The 16,434-nt window shown below is 43.1% G+C and overlaps 1 protein-coding gene and 1 long non-coding RNA gene across 2 annotated transcripts; one reads left to right on the forward strand and one right to left on the reverse strand.

The window, feature by feature from the left end:
• Positions 1-4,994: 4,994 nt before the first annotated feature.
• Positions 4,995-8,644, forward strand: LOC125507058 (F-box/FBD/LRR-repeat protein At1g13570-like). Its single transcript, XM_048671751.1, has 5 exons — positions 4,995-5,005; positions 5,105-5,927; positions 7,001-7,147; positions 7,252-7,531; positions 8,159-8,644. The coding sequence occupies exons 1-5, from the start codon at positions 4,995-4,997 to the stop codon at positions 8,179-8,181; spliced, it is 1,284 nt and encodes a 427-aa protein (XP_048527708.1). The 3' UTR covers positions 8,182-8,644.
• Positions 8,645-14,080: 5,436 nt separating this feature from the next.
• Positions 14,081-16,220, reverse strand: LOC125509268. The gene is made up of 3 exons (XR_007284020.1): positions 15,917-16,220; positions 14,723-15,146; positions 14,081-14,540 (listed from the first exon to the last, which is right to left on the reverse strand). It is a non-coding gene; the product is annotated as an uncharacterized LOC125509268 (long non-coding RNA).
• Between the last annotated feature and the right edge of the window lie 214 nt (positions 16,221-16,434).

A 16,434-nucleotide genomic window follows, 5' to 3' on the forward strand; every position in this document is an offset into this window, starting at 1 on the left:
AATGTATAGATCATAGGCTTTGAGAGAGAGAGAGAGTGTGTTGCTTGTTTCTCTCTTGCTTTATTTGGTGGTTTTTCGAACTTTGTTTGCTTTTGAGTGCTTGAGATACTATGTCATTGCTCGTGAGACATTGATGATCATGTGTTTGATCATAAGCTACACTTAATGCTTGCTTAATGCTATTATCTTATCTATCTTATATGATCATTCACTTTTCTTGGTGATGAGTGCATATATTTCATTCTTATCATTTTAAGCGCTCCATCAAGATGTATGTGACATGGAAGAGTAACCCATGACTCTAACTCCTTGTGCATTTGCAGTCCAAAGCAAATTTTAAATATGCACAAATTTAGGGGGAGCTCTTACTTATCACATACTTCTCAAAGCGACAATATATTTCATGCTTATTATCATTTGTCGAAGCTTTGATCTATATGTTGTCATCAATTACCAAAAAGGGGGGAGATTGAAAGTGCAACTATCCCTAGGTGGTTTTAGTAATTCATAACAACATATAGCTCATTGAGCTAATGCTATTCCAAGATGATTATTTCAGAAAAGCTCAATGATTGGCATGGCATGGATGTGAAAGTGGAACCCTCAAAATGCTAAGGACAAAGGATTGGCTCAAGCTCAAAAGCTCAAGACTCTTCATTTTATATTTTAGTGATCCAAGATCACATTGAGTCTTTAGGAAAAGCCAATACTATCAAGGAGGGATGAGGTGTTGCTTAATGAGCCTCTTGCTTCATGTGCTTAGTGATATGCTCCAAAACCCTCAACTACTTTCCCATATCCACATATGACCTAAACCCTAAGCCAAACTCGGTCCTACCGATTCTTTCTATCCGGCGCCACCGAGTTTCACTTGTCATAAGCCACTGCCAAACCCTAGCAATTCGGTTCTACCGATAGGGATCTCGGTCTCACCGAGATGGGATTGCAAACTCTCTGTTTCCCTTTCGTAACTTTTTGGTCTCACCGAAAGAGCGAATCGGTCCCACCGAGATTGCAATGTAAATTCAGTGTTTCCTTTTTGTAACTTTTCGGTCTCACCGAAAGAGCAAATCGGTCCCACCGAGTTTGCCTGACCAACTCTCTGGTTAGCTAATTACCAAATTCGGTCTCACTGAGTTTGTGTAATCAGTCTCACCGAGATTACGTTATGCCCAAACCCTAACCATATCGGTCCTACCGAGTTGCATGTCAATCCCACCGAAAATCTCTAACGGTCACTAGGTTTACCTTTTCGGTCCGACCGAGTTTGTTGATTCGGTCCCACCGAGATTGGAAAACTGTGTGTAATGGTTGGATTTTGTGTGGAGGCTATATATACCCCTCCACCTCCTCTTCATTCGTGGAGAGAGCCATCAGAACACATACACAATTCCAACTCATATGTTCTGAGAGAGAACCACCTACTCATGTGTTGAGAGCAAGATATTCCATTCCTACCATATGAATCTTGATCTCTAGCCTTCCCCAAATTGCTTTCCACTCAAATCTTCTTTCCACAAAATCCAAATCCTATGAGAGAGAGTTGAGTGTTGGGGAGACTATCATTTGAAGCACAAGAGCAAGGAGTTCATTACCTACACACCATTTGTTACTTCTTGGAGAGTGGTGTCTCCTAGATTGGCTAGGTGTCACTTGGGAGCCTCCGACAAGATTGTGGAGTTGAACCAAGGAGTTTGTAAGGGCAAGGAGATCGCCTACTTCGTGAAGATCTACCGCTAGTGAGGCAAGTCCTTTATGGGCGATGGCCATGGTGGGATAGACAAGGTTGCTTCTTCGTGGACCCTTTGTGGGTGGAGCCCTTCGTGGACTCGCGCAACCGTTACCCTTTGTGGGTGGAGCCCTCCGTGGACTCTCGCAACCGTTACCCTTTGTGGGTTGAAGTCTCCATCAACGTGGATGTAGGATAGCACCACCTATTTGAACCACGGGAAAAACATCCGTGTCTCCAATTGCGTTTGATTTCTCCAAACCCTTCCCTTTACATTCTTTGCATGCTTTACTTTCCGCTGCCAATATACTCTTTGCATGCTTGCTTGAATTGTGTGATGATTGCTTGACTTGTCCTACAATATCTAAAATCTGCCAAGAACTAAAATTGGGAAAAGGTTAAGTTTTTATTTGGTCAAGTACTCTAATCACCCCCCCTCTAGACATACTTTCGATCCTACATCATGCCTGCGTCATCATTCACTGTTTTGGATAATGTTAGAATTAAATAACTAATTAAAATCAGAAAATGATTTAAAATCTTTAGAAAATCATATCTTTTAATCCGTAACTCGGATGAAAATACTTTATACATGAAAGTTGCTCAGAACGACGAGACGAATCCGGATACGCAAACCGTTCGTCCGCCACGCATCCCTAACATACCGAACACGCAACTTCCCCCCTCCGGTTCATCTGTCCGAAAACGCGAAACACCGGGAATACTTTCCCGGATGTTTTCCCCCTTCACCGGTACCACCTCGTACCGCGTTAGGGCACACCTAGCATCGTGCTTAGTCATGTCATGCATCGTCATGCATTTGTTTGCATTATATTTATTGTTTCTTCCCCCTCTTCTCCCGCTAGACATCGAGACCGACGCCGCTGCTACCCAGTATGACTACGGTGTTGACGACCCCTCTCTCTTGCCAGAGCAACCAGGCAAGCCCCCCCCCCACCTTTGATCACCAGATATCGCCTACTCTTCTCTCTACTACTTGCATTAGAGTAGTGTAGCATGTTACTGCTTTCCGTTAATCCTATTCCGATGCATAGCCTGTCATTGTTGCTCCAGCTGTTGATACCTTACCTGCAATCCTAAATGCTTAGTATAGGATGCTAGTTTACCATCAGTGGCCCTAAATTCTTGTCTGTCTGCCATGTTGTACTATCGGGTCGTGATCACTTGGGAGGTGGTCATGGGTATATACTTATACATAATATATGATACTTGTGGTGATTAAAGTCGGGTCGGCTCGTAGGAGTACCCGCGAGTGATTCCGATGTTGGGGGCTGAAGGGGCAGGTGGCTCCATCTCGGTAGAGGTGGGCCCGAGTTCCCGAAGGCCCCCGACTATTACTTTGTGGCGGAGCGACAGGGCAGGTTGAGACCACCTAGGAGAGAGGTGGGCCTGGCCCTGGTCAGCGTCCGTGGTTATTTCAGAATAACACGCTTAACGAGATCTTGGTATTTGATCTGAGTCTGGCTACTGGCCTATACGCACTAACCATCTACGCGGGGACAGTTATGAGCACTCGACATCGTAGTATCAGCCAAAGCCTTCGTGACGTCAGCGACTGAGCGGCGCGCGCCGGATTGGAACGTAAGCCTGCTCTTGTATTAAGGGGGCTAGTTCTGCTTCCGGCCGCCCTCGCAACGTGCAGGTGTGCAATGGGCGATGGGCCCAGACCCCTGCGCCATAGGATTTAGACCGGCGTGCTGACCTCTCTGTTGTGCCTAGGTAGGGCTGCGACATGTTGATCTTCCGAGGCCGGGTATGACCCAGAAAAGTGTGTCCGGCCAAATGGGATCGAGCGTGTTGGGTTATGTGGTGCACCCCTGCAGGGAAGTTAATCTATTTGAATAGCCGTGATCCTCGGTAACAGGACGACTTGGAGTTGTACCTTGACCTTATGACAACTAGAACTGGATACTTAATAAAACACACCCTTCCAAGTGCCAGATACAACCGGTGATCGCTCTCTCACAGGGCAACGAGAGGAGGATTATCGGTTAGGATTATGCTGTGCGATGTTACTTGGTGAACTTACCATCTACTCTCTTCTACATGCTGCAAGATGGAGGTGGCCAGAAGCGTAGTCTTCAACAGGATTAGCTATCCCCCTCTTATTCTGGCATTCTGCAGTTCAGTCCACCGATATGGCCCTTTACACATTTATCCATGCATATGTAGTGTAGCTCCTTGCTTGCGAGTACTTTGGATGAGTACTCATGGTTGCTTTCTCCCTCTTTTCCCCCTTTTCCTTCTACCTGGTTGTCGCAACCAGACGTTGGAGCCCAGGAGCCAGACGCCACCGTCGACGACGACTACTACTACTCGGGAGGAGCCTATTACTACGTGCAGCCCGCTGACGGCGAACAGGAGTAGTTATGAGGATCCCAGGCAGGAGGCCTGCGCCTCTTTCGATCTGTATCCCAGTTTGTGCTAGCCTTCTTAAGGCAAACTTGTTTAACTTATGTCTGTACTCAGATATTGTTGCTTCCGCTGACTCGTCTATGATCGAGCTCTTGTATTCAAGCCCTCGAGGCCCCTGGCTTGTAATATGATGCTTGTATGACTTATTTTATTTGTAGAGTTGTGTCGTGATATCTTCCCGTGAGTCCCTGATCTTGATCGTACACATTTGCGTGTATGATTAGTGTACGATTGAATCGGGGGCGTCACAGCTATGCTAAATAGCAGCGATACTCGGTTCAAATAGTTATAGTCTGTTATTTTGTAACTTTACGGACAATTGTATGTACCAAAATATAAGACGTTTTTGGGCTAGTTTAGCCTAAAAATGTCTTAAATTTTGATACGAAGGGAGTACCATTTAGCGGCACACTGCTCAAACCACTATAGGGTGACTATAGTTGTAGCTGGTTATTTAAAACTTTGAGTTTATTTGCATTCCTATTCAACACCCATAATGAAATCAAAATCTGAAGTAAAAAAAATCCCTTGTCTTGCCTGTTTGTATCCATACTTAGTAGTATAAACATGTGAGGATTTCCCGGCGATTATTTTATCAGTTTAGCTACATGTTGGTCAACTGAATTTTGAATTCGGGGTTAGTCAATTTTTGAATGAAGGAAGGAGAAGGGCCTCGCCGGAGAGAAGGAAGGGGCTCGCCGTCATCACCCCATTATCCATCCTAGGCTTTAGGATGGGGACGGTGGTGGGGCTTCGTCGGAGAAAAAACTCGATGCGGGGGGCAGGGGGGGGGGGATGTTAGGCCGGCGGTAGCTAGCGGTGGAAGGAGATGTGCGGGAGGTTGAAGAAAGGCTTTGGGCCGTTGATTTCGCATCTAATGGTTCACAAAATGGACTGATCCTAGTTTTTTTTAGCTGGCTGATGTATTTTATTTTTTAGGAAAAAACATGCCCGAAGCGTGAAGGAGGCCGCACTGGCCGAGGCGGACGCCCTGATCTCCCTGGCCCCGGACGCCCTCGACAACATCCTCGTCCGTCTCCACATCCGCGACGCCGTCCGCACGTCGGTGCTCTCCCGCGCCTGGCGACACCGATGGGAGGCCCTCCCATCCCTCGACCTCCATTTCCCCTGCCTCGGAGGCGATGATGGCGCGCCGGCGGGGCTGGGGTCCCTCGAAGGCATCCTCCTCCGCTGCCCCGCCCGCGTCCGGCTCTTCCACGCGGAGCTCGACGGGCCCTACGCAGGCCGCGTCCACGACTGGCTCTTCGTCCTCGCCCGCAGGGGTGTCGAGATCCTGGACCTCAGCTTCAACGACTCGTTCCCCACCCTCCCCTCCTCCGTCTTCTCCTGCAGCCGGCTCACCTCCCTCAGCCTCTTCGGCTGCGCCATTCCGCTCCTACCCGCGGGCTTTGTGGCCTTCCCGGAGCTAAGGAAATTGACCCTCGCAAACGTCAACTTAGAGGACTATGGGGAGTACCAGCTTGAGGAGATCATTAGGACATCCCCGTTGCTCGACTATCTGGTACTTACAGATGTTTTCATCGGTGGCGAGTACATCAGAGAATGGGTGATTCGGGCGCCCAATCTCAGGCACTTGACTATTTGTTCAGAGAACTATTATGGCTGGATCCTCAAGGACTTGACATGCCTGAATTCTGCAGTCATCGATTGGTTTGACAATGTTGTTCACAACGATTTTGCCAAGTTTCTTTCCGGGCTTGTTCAAGTTAGGAAGCTTTTGGTCGTCTCATTCAACGCACCGGTAAATGCTTATGTCCCCAGTTGCTTATTTTATCTTTTGAGTCTCTTGTTTCGCAGAATCAATCCGAAACTAGTTAAAATGCCCTATATCGGAATATGGGGAGTTTTTTTTCCTCTTTAATCTGTCTGAAAAGCTAGGCTGCCACAGCTGTGCTGATATCATTAGGCAACCATATTAGAGTACACAAAATAGAGTACAAATAGCTTTGCCCTAACTGGCCTCAAGCCCACAAGGTTGATTACTTACGAAACATAATGCAACAAAGGGGGAAAATAGCCTAATCATTATCTGTATGTCCTTGGATGCTCTAAAAAAACCGCGATCTAGGTACTCCATTTTGAAAGTGCAAGTTTTTTTCCTCCCCAAATGAGCCAACATATGTAGGCCTCTGTACTGTTGAAATGATTTCCTGTCTGCCCCTTGGGCTTGGCTTCTTTCAGCCTAGCTGTGACCAATCTACTAATTAATTTGTTCCGGGTTATATACCCCCTCCGTTTCTTTTTAGTCTGCATATAAGATTTGTTCAAACTCAAACTTTGTAAAGTTTAACCAACTTTATAAAAAAAAATATCAACATCTACAATAATAAAGCTATATGATATGAAACTTAATTTCATGATGCATCTAACAATATTGATTTCATATTGTGAATCTCGATATTTTTTTCTATAAACTTAGTCAAAGTTAACAAAGTTTGACTTTGACCAAATCTTATATGCAGACTAAAAAGAAACGGAGGGAGTACTTAATTATATCATGTTTTTGTACATGCATTGTCCCACAGACATGGTTCATATTAACCTGCATATATTATTTATTTTCATCTCGGTGTTTTATTATTCCAATTCCCAACTTGATAAAGAAGGCTGATGTATATTTTTCCTTTTTCATTTGCAAAATGTATTGATTTGTGTGTGGTTTATGGTGTGCTGAACCTTTGAACATTTATGATCTCTTTTCTATTTATCTAGAAACAATATCTGTCCCTTCGTTTGCATTGCTCCTAGATTCTAGAGATGCATCCAGTTTAAGTCCTTATATTATCCTCGCTTTCTCTTTGTCCTATTTTTCAGAGTGCTATGATACCGAAGATAATTCTGTGCACCTTTCACAACTTGAAGAGCTTGAAGTTGCGTATGCACTTTTGTGAGCAACCCCCTATTATGTTAGCGTTTTGCTTACTAAAGAGTGCCCCAAATCTTGAAAAGCTTAAAATAGAGGTAATCCTGATTTATGAATATCCCCATGCATATTTCATATAACATTGTTTAAAGGTCATTTTGGCACTTCAGGTTAATTATCTTTTTTACTTTTATATGTGAAGATCTATGATAAGGAGGAGCAGAAATTTGAGGCAAATGGAGAGTTTCAAAATGCATTATGGACTGATGGCATGTGTGCCAACCTTCAGGTTGTGCAGATGACTGGCATTAATTGGCGTCGAAATGAAATGTGCTTTATAGAGCTCATTCTCTCTAAAGCAAGGCTTCTTCGTGCATTATGTATTAGCTATGGTGGGAACGTTGTGATGTCTAGTGAGGATGCTATAAATGAATTACTAACATACAAAAGGGCTTCAGCTGAAGCTCAGGTCTTATTTAAAGGTAGGGAAACTTAATTTCACACAATAAATTTCATCTTATGTATTCTCGTTGTCTATTTAAAACTATGAATGAAATGCATGAAGTTGTTAACTTTTAAAATTATTGTCTTATGGGTGCATTGCCCAATTCCATTAAAGTTTATGTACAAAGACCAAAGCAATAAAACTGAAAAAGGATCATCAGTATTTTTGTTATTTAGCTGTTTGCAAAATTGGTGTTGTTCGCGCTATTTTAGTTTGGTCAGTGCCTCGGCAGGGGTACAAGTGGAATGCATCATTTTCATGCATGCTTCGACATAGCAATCCTGTTGTTTTTTCTAACAAGGGCAGAATCTCCTGTTCTCTGCTGCATTTCATTGAAAACTGAAAAGCCGTACTACTCCAAGCAGCTTAAACCATTGGATTCTGTATCTTGCTTAAGCGAAATCTGTGTGATTGACTTAGATGCACGGTCTTTCGCGTAATGCATCTGATATTTTCCTCTGGGCCATGCATGTGTCTGCTAAAATTTTAAGTTGATTTGTGCCAAGTGGCGATCAGTTCGTGTATATGCAGAAGTGCAATATATTTTGGTTGCATTTCCTTTATTTTGATAAGCTGCATAAAGTGTGTTTCCATTTTCATGCAGGTAAAGCAGAAGAGTATTATTAGGCCAGGACCAACTCCTGGGCATCGCTGGAGAGGTGTGGCTCCGACGAGACAGTTCTATCGCCTGATGCAGTGTCTTCGATCAGAGATGCAACATGCAGAGAATGGCTTATCAAAAGGAACCAGTTCTGTTAGAGTATAAAGGGACTGCTAGCATTTTGTGTTTTGTTCTTTTCTGAAATATATTGGCCTACCATCGGTGCTTCGGTCAGAGCCGACGATGAGGTTTAAGTTCATTGTCTTTGTCTAGCACTCTAGTTAGTAGTATACCGTAGCGAGAAGACGCCTTCGAACATGGGTCGTGTTTCGTTTGACTTTTCAGGCCTCTGAAAATGAAGCGCACTTTGCCTTTTGGTATTATATCCTTGTACTGGCTGTAGCAAATTTAGGCTGGAGAGTCCGAGGGAGTTATCTTCCATTCTTAAGAAAAACTGCACTTGCTATCCTGTTGCTAGCAAAACATAAAGGTTGTTCCTGAGCCCCCAGTCTTAGGCTCATATGGGCTCTGCCGCCGTTATTTGTAGGTACCAAGAGAAGGTTTGTTGCTCCATGGTTTCATTGGCTGCTTGAGCCGAGGATGGCCAAACAGCCAGGTACTAACATTTGCTGAGTATTGAGAGAAACATTTGCTGATTGGGTGTGATGGAGTTAGTAGAATCAAACTATCAGGGCACAAATTTCCTCGAACCGTAAAAAAGTGGTCTAAAGAATTTGAGAAAATATGTTTCGAGATGAGAAATAGCTCAACGTCTCTTTTGTGTGCACTGACATGGTATTTTGCACAAAATATACTCATGCACACAATACTCAAATCATCTATATGTGTACCTTCTTCAAATATTTTGGATCATGAATTATTTCCCTTTAGATTACTCCCTCCTCCCCAATTAACATTGGTGTCAACTTATTTTGCATTTCGACTTTAATTATTAACTTGGCCAACAAAACACAACTAATGCTCCACGAAAACTATACCCTTGAATTTGTACTTAAAAGGTTTTTAAACAATTTCTTTTAGAAACACCAAGTACTACTACGCATGCATCACCTACTGAAGACCATAGTCGCGAAGACTCAAGATTGAGGAAGGCATCGCATGCATCTTGCTATCAATGAGAACATCACCTTACACTGAAAGGATAATCCGCCTTTTTTTAGCAAATATAATCTGCCTTATTGGGACACATAATTCGTCGAAGTTGGAGTTTGATCTCTGATATGGTACAATTACCATCCAACCACAAATATGTTTTCTATGTTTTATGACACATGTCTCGTATATTATTGGTTAAATTAATGCTTAGGGCTCATTCGATTTGAAGGAAACCAAAACTTAAGAATTAGGAGCAGTGCAGGAAATTTGATAGGGCGACACTTGTCATCCTTAGTACTATCTTACCCCGTTCCTATGCAAAAAATGGGTTTTGAGTGGATGTGTAGTTTCTTTAAAAAATACACGAAATGAGTAGTATTTTTAAGGAATTCCTATCCGCGTTCCTACAAACCGAATGCATCTATAAAATTTTTTTCCCTCTGGAATCCTTCTTCCTATGTTCTTTCATACGAAAATCCTCCAAGACGAATGAGGCCGTAGGGATGACATGTAAATATAGGCAAAGTGAGTAGTATATAATTATTATTTTTTGCGATGAAAAGAGTAATATATATATCAGGTGATCCCAATCAAACATTATGGTGCCATGAGAGTCGGTTTATTGTTCACTTCATTTGGTTAAATATTAATTTCAATTCAACTTGACTAAATTATTTAGAACTACTGTTTACTCATATAAGCACATGCTCGTGTTGTTTTGAGGCGCTGAGATGTTTCAAAATCAAGAATCTAGGACACTCCCCATACACATACCTCTTACGATGCATTGTATCTTAAAATATGTCTCATTTAATGGGCTTTGTGAGTAGAATGTATATCTAGTTAAGATATGACAAGTCTCTCTTTCTTCATTAAGTGTGATGTCATGTCAGATTTTTGCTTAGTTGTCATGGCTAAGACATCGTACAAGATGGAGCATTGGGATTGCCCTTATATAGATACAGTGTTTAATGGAGTTCTTTCCAGGGCAAAGCCTTGGGTGGTCTTATTTTTTCATTAAAATTGTGGATTCATGGTTTTAATGTCTGATTAATACCCTTAAAATTTTTTAAATACCCTCAAATTAATGTCTGATTAAGAATTGTGAATTCACATTTAATAGCAGTGTACTAGTACTTCCTCCTGTCCTTTTTAATTCGCATATAAGATTTGACTGAAGTCAATTCTCGTAAAGTTTGACCAACTTTATAGAAAAAAGTACCAGCATTCATAATCTGAAATCAATATCAATAGATGTGTCATGACTTAAAGTTTCATATTGTATAACTTTAGCATGGCAGATGTTGATATTTTTTCATATAAATACGGTCAAACTTTGTAAAATTTGACTTCAGACAATTCTAATATGCATAGTAAAAAGGACCGAAGGAAGTACATCTGTATTCTGAATTATTTTTTGAGTTTGTCAGTCCTCAAAATGACACGAGAACATGTGCTTCAAAAATGCGCATGATAATCAATAGCTATATTATGTAGATTGGCATCGTACCATTATATCGTAGACAACACACAACTCTCATCCTCAACGGTTGATTTCGTCCATACCCTTGCTCCAATGACCAATTTTGGCGTCGGGAGGCAGGAGAAGGAGAGACCATGAACCTTCACGCTTGCATGATGTATAGCTTATTTGTCCTCATGCCGCTCACCCAAGCGGTTGAAGGGACAACACGGTGGAACAAGTATCTACTATCCTTGTCATGGTGGCGCGACACTTGTTACGGTGTTGACCCATGGCATATTAATGTTGGGGTTGAGAGAAAAGAATTGTCAACCGTGACACTTCTGCCTCAATTCACGGTGGCACCCGTGGTCTCATCAATAAGACCACAAGACAATGTTCCTCAGCATCTACGTGGGGGTGGATCTCCTTCTCCGACCTTTTAGTACTTCCTCCGTCCGAAAATACTTGTCATTGAAATGGATGTATCTAGATGTATTTTAGTTCTAGATACATTCATTTTCATCCATTTTGATGACAAGTATTTTCGGACGAAGGGAGTACCTTCTTTCCAGGTGATTAGGTCAACGATCCGTGGTTCGAATGGTCGTTGATGGCATCTCCTCTCTCCGATAATGTCAGATGACTTGCAGGCCACAGTTAAACGACTTTTTGGCTTCAACATGGTGAAGCAGGTATGGCATCGAGTTACGTGTACGATGCACCGTTGGTTTTTACATGTTGAAGATGGCGACAATTTTCCGGTGGGTCTATATATCTACAATTTTCCTTGCTCATTTTTGTATACATTAGGATATACTAGAAAAATTGCCCGTGCGTTGCAACGGGAGAAAAAACCACATGCCCATTGCCCGTGCTTCGCTATTGGTTAAACAACAATTGCGATAAACCAAGCGGCAGACGACAATGCAGCTAAATGAACCAAATGGATTTTTTTAGACATAAATGAACCACATAGATAATTAAGTGTATATGGTTGATGGATCAATTAGCAATACGATTCTTTGGGATGCTAGCACATATGCTCGTGCGTTGCAAGGGGGGAAAATATGGCACTCCCCTAGCCAAATAAGTATCCAGTTTCTCTAACATGAAAAAGAATTGTACTTTCACCCAAATCATTGTTTGATTTCCAATTTCTTTATTTTATTTGGACACCCACTATTTCAGGTGCTATCCACTAACAATGGTGTACTAATTGTCCATGATTAATGCAAAACATATATGTAGTGCCAGGGACAGAAGGATCTGGGATATTTGCTCAACTGTTGTGACTGGTTCATTAACTGGAAACACACATAATTATACTTTCTAAACCGCAGACAATTTTCTTATGGGCAATCTTCTCACAAAGCTCTATGAAATTGCAAGTTATCCCGTGTGCATGCATGATATACTTATACATAAGAAAATAAATCCTGTTATGTGAGACATGAACATCAGAAGAATGGTGCATATAGAAACACTTTTATGTGATGGATGCTAGTGTGATGCATATATACACAGAATTAGAGTGTGTGCTTGCTTGTGAATAATTCTTATCTAAAGAGTGAGTGCTTTTAATAAAAAAATTACAATTTCTTTTGAATATATACCAAGCGAAAAGGGAAATAGGAATCGATTGCATACCTGCACTTATTAGGTCGTGTGCAAACGTGTGTTTGCTTGCTACCATAGTTGTATGCATCTTGTCCATGGGGCTTGCTTACTTGCATGCGTGTTGCATAGATTGTGGCATGTCCACAAGTGACTGATCTGAAAATAATGCAGTGTCCGGGTGCTCGACATGGAGGATGCGTTGGTATTTATCCTCGTCGTATACGTTTCCCGTTCAAGTACACCAGCGTGTCTGGATCTGTGTGCATATGCATGAGGCAACAGCTGATGCCGCCGCGTCCTGTATCTGCCAGCCCTTCGTAGGTCCTGAGCGGTATAAGTACATTTATATAGCACCTAGGTAGTAAAACAGATGAGCTAGCCGATGTCTACTTCTAGTCCTATCTCAAATATTTTCTTTTCTCTCCTCTCCATCTGTTTCTCTTTTCTGAGATGAGAAAATAAAAACCTTCAGCAGCGCTAGGCTGGCCCAACTCTCCTTGTCTCTCTCTCTCTCTCCCTAGTTTTTCCTCCAGCCCATCTGGGCCTACCAGCGCCTGCCGGCCCATCTCCTAACCAAGGCCCGCCTAAACCCTTCTAAACCTAGCTGCACAGGAGCCATCGCTCCATCCCCTCACAGCCACTCGATCCCAACTCTTTGCCTAAAAAAAATTCAATCCCAACTCTCTCTCCCTCCCGGTCCCCTTCGACGGCTCTCTCCCTCACCCCGATCTCCTTTCGCGCCGCTGAGGTGGGGGCTCGATCCCGAGCGTCCGTCTGTCGCTCCTGCCGGCGTCCGTCGTCGCCAGACAGACCCCGTTGCCTCTTCTTCCCTTCCTGCCGCCGAGAACGGGGCTAGATCTCGTGAGCACCCATCCGCCACTCCTGCCAGCGTCCCTCGCCGCCGGCCGACGGGACGGCTGGACCCCACCGCCTCTTCTTCCCTTCCTCTCCGCCTACTCGCTCCTCCAACCGGCCGTCCAGCACGCCGTCATCTTCTTGCAGCGGCACCGCCGTTCTCTGCTCCCCTGGCGCTCTTCACCACACGCCATCTCCGCCTCCTGCCCCGTCGTCTGCTGCCTAGGTCGCCGACCTCCTCGTGTATCTCCTGTGAACGAGCGGAACAATTTTTTACTGTAGTAACTTAAATCTGTAGCGCGGGTTAGTACCACCTCATTTATATTACGATTTTGTCTATACAAATCGTAAAAGCATATTATGACATGAGAAGAAAGCGTATTGTGACGGTGAACCCGATAAAGTCAATCCGTGCTTTATTATTAGGACTAGTAAACTTGCACGTGCAACACACGTCTTCTGTATTTGAAGTCATGTCTTGTATACAATAACGACACCCCTCCACCGCCTCATCCCTTTCGGGCGCACGCTCGCGCCTACGCTCGATGAGATCCTTCAGGGCAACACCTCTTTCCTTGACTTCCCCTTGTACATCATTTTCCTCAACCCACAGCACCACTCACCTCTCCTGCCAGTACATGCGGATGGAAATCAGCATGTGCTAGCGCCAGCTGGGTAAGCTTTAGCAAAGAAGCAGAGAAGACGGATAATAGAGACAATGCAATGATCAATGGGCTAGAAGCAGTGCAAAGTGAGGAAGGGCTTCAGCTTCAAAGGTAACGGCATCCGGATGTTTCATTTTTTCCTACTTTCTATTGGTTTTGCCGAGCCTAACAACTATCTCTTTCAAAGAAACTCAAGAGAAAAACAAATACATGACAAAATGAGGGATTCGTCCCGCCCTTATGGTTGGACACAATTAGAATTCATGTTCTGTAGATTACCAGAGAACAAAATCAAAATTGGTAGCGGTGCATAATACAAATAAATAATTCCATAAAAAAACCAGCATTTATTGCTGAAGCAATCCTCTCAGGGAAATGTGCCAAGTCCAGCACCCATCCTTAGAAAATGACCAAGATGATCTGCTCCAGAAAGTTTGAGAAATGAAGCTCCTCCGAACTGTGATGCTGATTCTCTATATCCAATATTTCCACTAATTACTTGATGAAATATTTTATCTGATGGTTATGTGGATATATATCAGGCTAAATGAACCAGCCGATTGCGGACATGACAAAATATTTAGTTAAAAGCCTGAATTGTTGTCATCCATGGCGCCTAGATCTAACTCTTCATCGGAAACAATTACTTCCTGCAAATCATAGTAGCCTACACGGAAAAAATAGTTTAATACAATTATTTCCCATACCCTAAGATATAAGTACCATACTAAAATGATACGCCTCACGGTAGTCTTCTAGCAAAAATAATTGATACGTAAACATGATAAAATCAAGTACTATTCATGCCATAAACATTTCAAGCTTAGGAACCCAATATTAATCACGTACCACAGGTCGAGGTTTTACATCTTGAATACTATGGAAATGATGGTAGCAAAATCAGAGGATTGAGGACGATACATGCTCCAGAATTGTTGTAACTGTCCTTGGAAGTGTGTAGCAGAATCAAATATTGATTGTTAGAACTCAGTTCGGATAGAAGTAAAACAACAAATTTAACTATACAATTAATACATGGTTAGTTGGTCAATGTCCTTCCAGAACATGAATTTGAATTGTGTGGATGCATACTACTACCTGCAAAAGCATGATAGACATCATCACCATATATGTTTCTCTTCCTGTGTTTTGGTTGCATTATCTGTCAGGTAATTCATGATTTCTCGAACTCCTACCTGAGCAGCAAAATAATGACAGAGATTGTTACAGCATTTGACTCACCTCTATGAGCAGCAGTGAGTTGGCGATGACCCTGAAAAAAATAAGGGAACCAAAAGAGCTACATTAATTCCACTCTGAAGTAGTTTAACAAGTATTGTAGGAAATATTTTTGATCTAAAAACGAAACTATCCATTAGTTGCACAATGAATCTCTCGTGCTAGTTGTTCAATCTAGCAGTTTGGTGGCATGGACAGAACAGACTTTCAGTACTTCTTTCGTTTGAACCTTAAGACATAACCAAGCACATACAAGATAAACCACCCAGCACACTTTCCTTGCTACAAGAGAGCATACAACTGAAGCAGATCTCCATCCTTAAAATTGTTGATTTTTATCATAACATTCCAAGAAGAGACAGTTTCCCGGTTATTAATTTAATTTACAACTAATTTCCCCGCAAAAGATTGCTTTCTAGTTGGAGATGTAGAATTAAAAGAATATGTTAAGTTGGCTGGACACGTCATTCCATTCCAGATAAGTATTGCTAGATTTAAGCTGGTTGGACATGTTTTCATTGTAAACTAATAGTATTGCAACTGTATATTTGCATAAGTCGATTACAGCTGTGCGCAGGAAGACTCATCCCAGCTTCTCGCTGGATTACAGTCGATTACACCACTTTCAGCTTGCTCTTATGGCAGTCAGGTGTGAGCCCAGTTGTTTGAACAACATAGAGGTACAAAATTAATTCAAAATAGCCATGAGTGACATCTCAATATCCTCTCCATCTCTCTCTCGGCTGGGTAGGAAAGATGGGACAAGCTGCAAATATACAAGGTGGGAGAAGGGCCGGTTCATACCTTCAGGAGAAGAAGCAGGCGCTAAGCCTCTGCCGCTGCTGGTAGCCCACCGGAGTATCCCCTCTTCGCCGCCCCGCAGGCCCTCGCCCGCCACAGGCCACTCGCACCCCGCAGCCGCTCGCCCGCCAATCCCATCTTCTTCCCCTGCTGTGCCGCAGTGGAAGAGCCGAGCGTAGATCGAGGGAAGGGAGCCGGCGGCGCAGATCGAGAGGGAGAGACAAGGAAGGGTTTCATCACGGCTTCACGAACCAAATAGAGGAATGAGCGTTGTATGCGCAGTCGCGGGCGCAGTGTGTGAAACATTCCTCTGCGGACGGAGTATGGTCAGTCAAGGGAAATTGCTAACTGCACCCCATAGAGCTATTAGATTAATGATGGCTGTTAGATTAAGATTTGTGAGTCTAATTGTGCGGTACAGATTGGTTTGTGTAGTGTTGTGGGTCTAACTGTGGGGTACACATAAAAAAATTCTTGTTCGATTGTTTAATAGTAGTAGTAGTAGAAGAAGAAATAGTCGA

The sequence above is a fragment of the Triticum urartu genome, chromosome 5 (genome assembly GCF_003073215.2).
Source record: "Triticum urartu cultivar G1812 chromosome 5, Tu2.1, whole genome shotgun sequence".
Lineage (NCBI taxonomy): Eukaryota > Viridiplantae > Streptophyta > Magnoliopsida > Poales > Poaceae > Triticum > Triticum urartu.

Bases quoted from the DNA above. Each gene is read 5' to 3' on its own strand.
- LOC125507058 (XM_048671751.1), top strand. The intron at 5,928-7,000 runs GTAAATGCTTAT...CCTATTTTTCAG, and splicing joins TCGTCTCATTCAACGCACCG to AGTGCTATGATACCGAAGAT. The intron at 7,148-7,251 runs GTAATCCTGATT...TTATATGTGAAG, and splicing joins TTGAAAAGCTTAAAATAGAG to ATCTATGATAAGGAGGAGCA.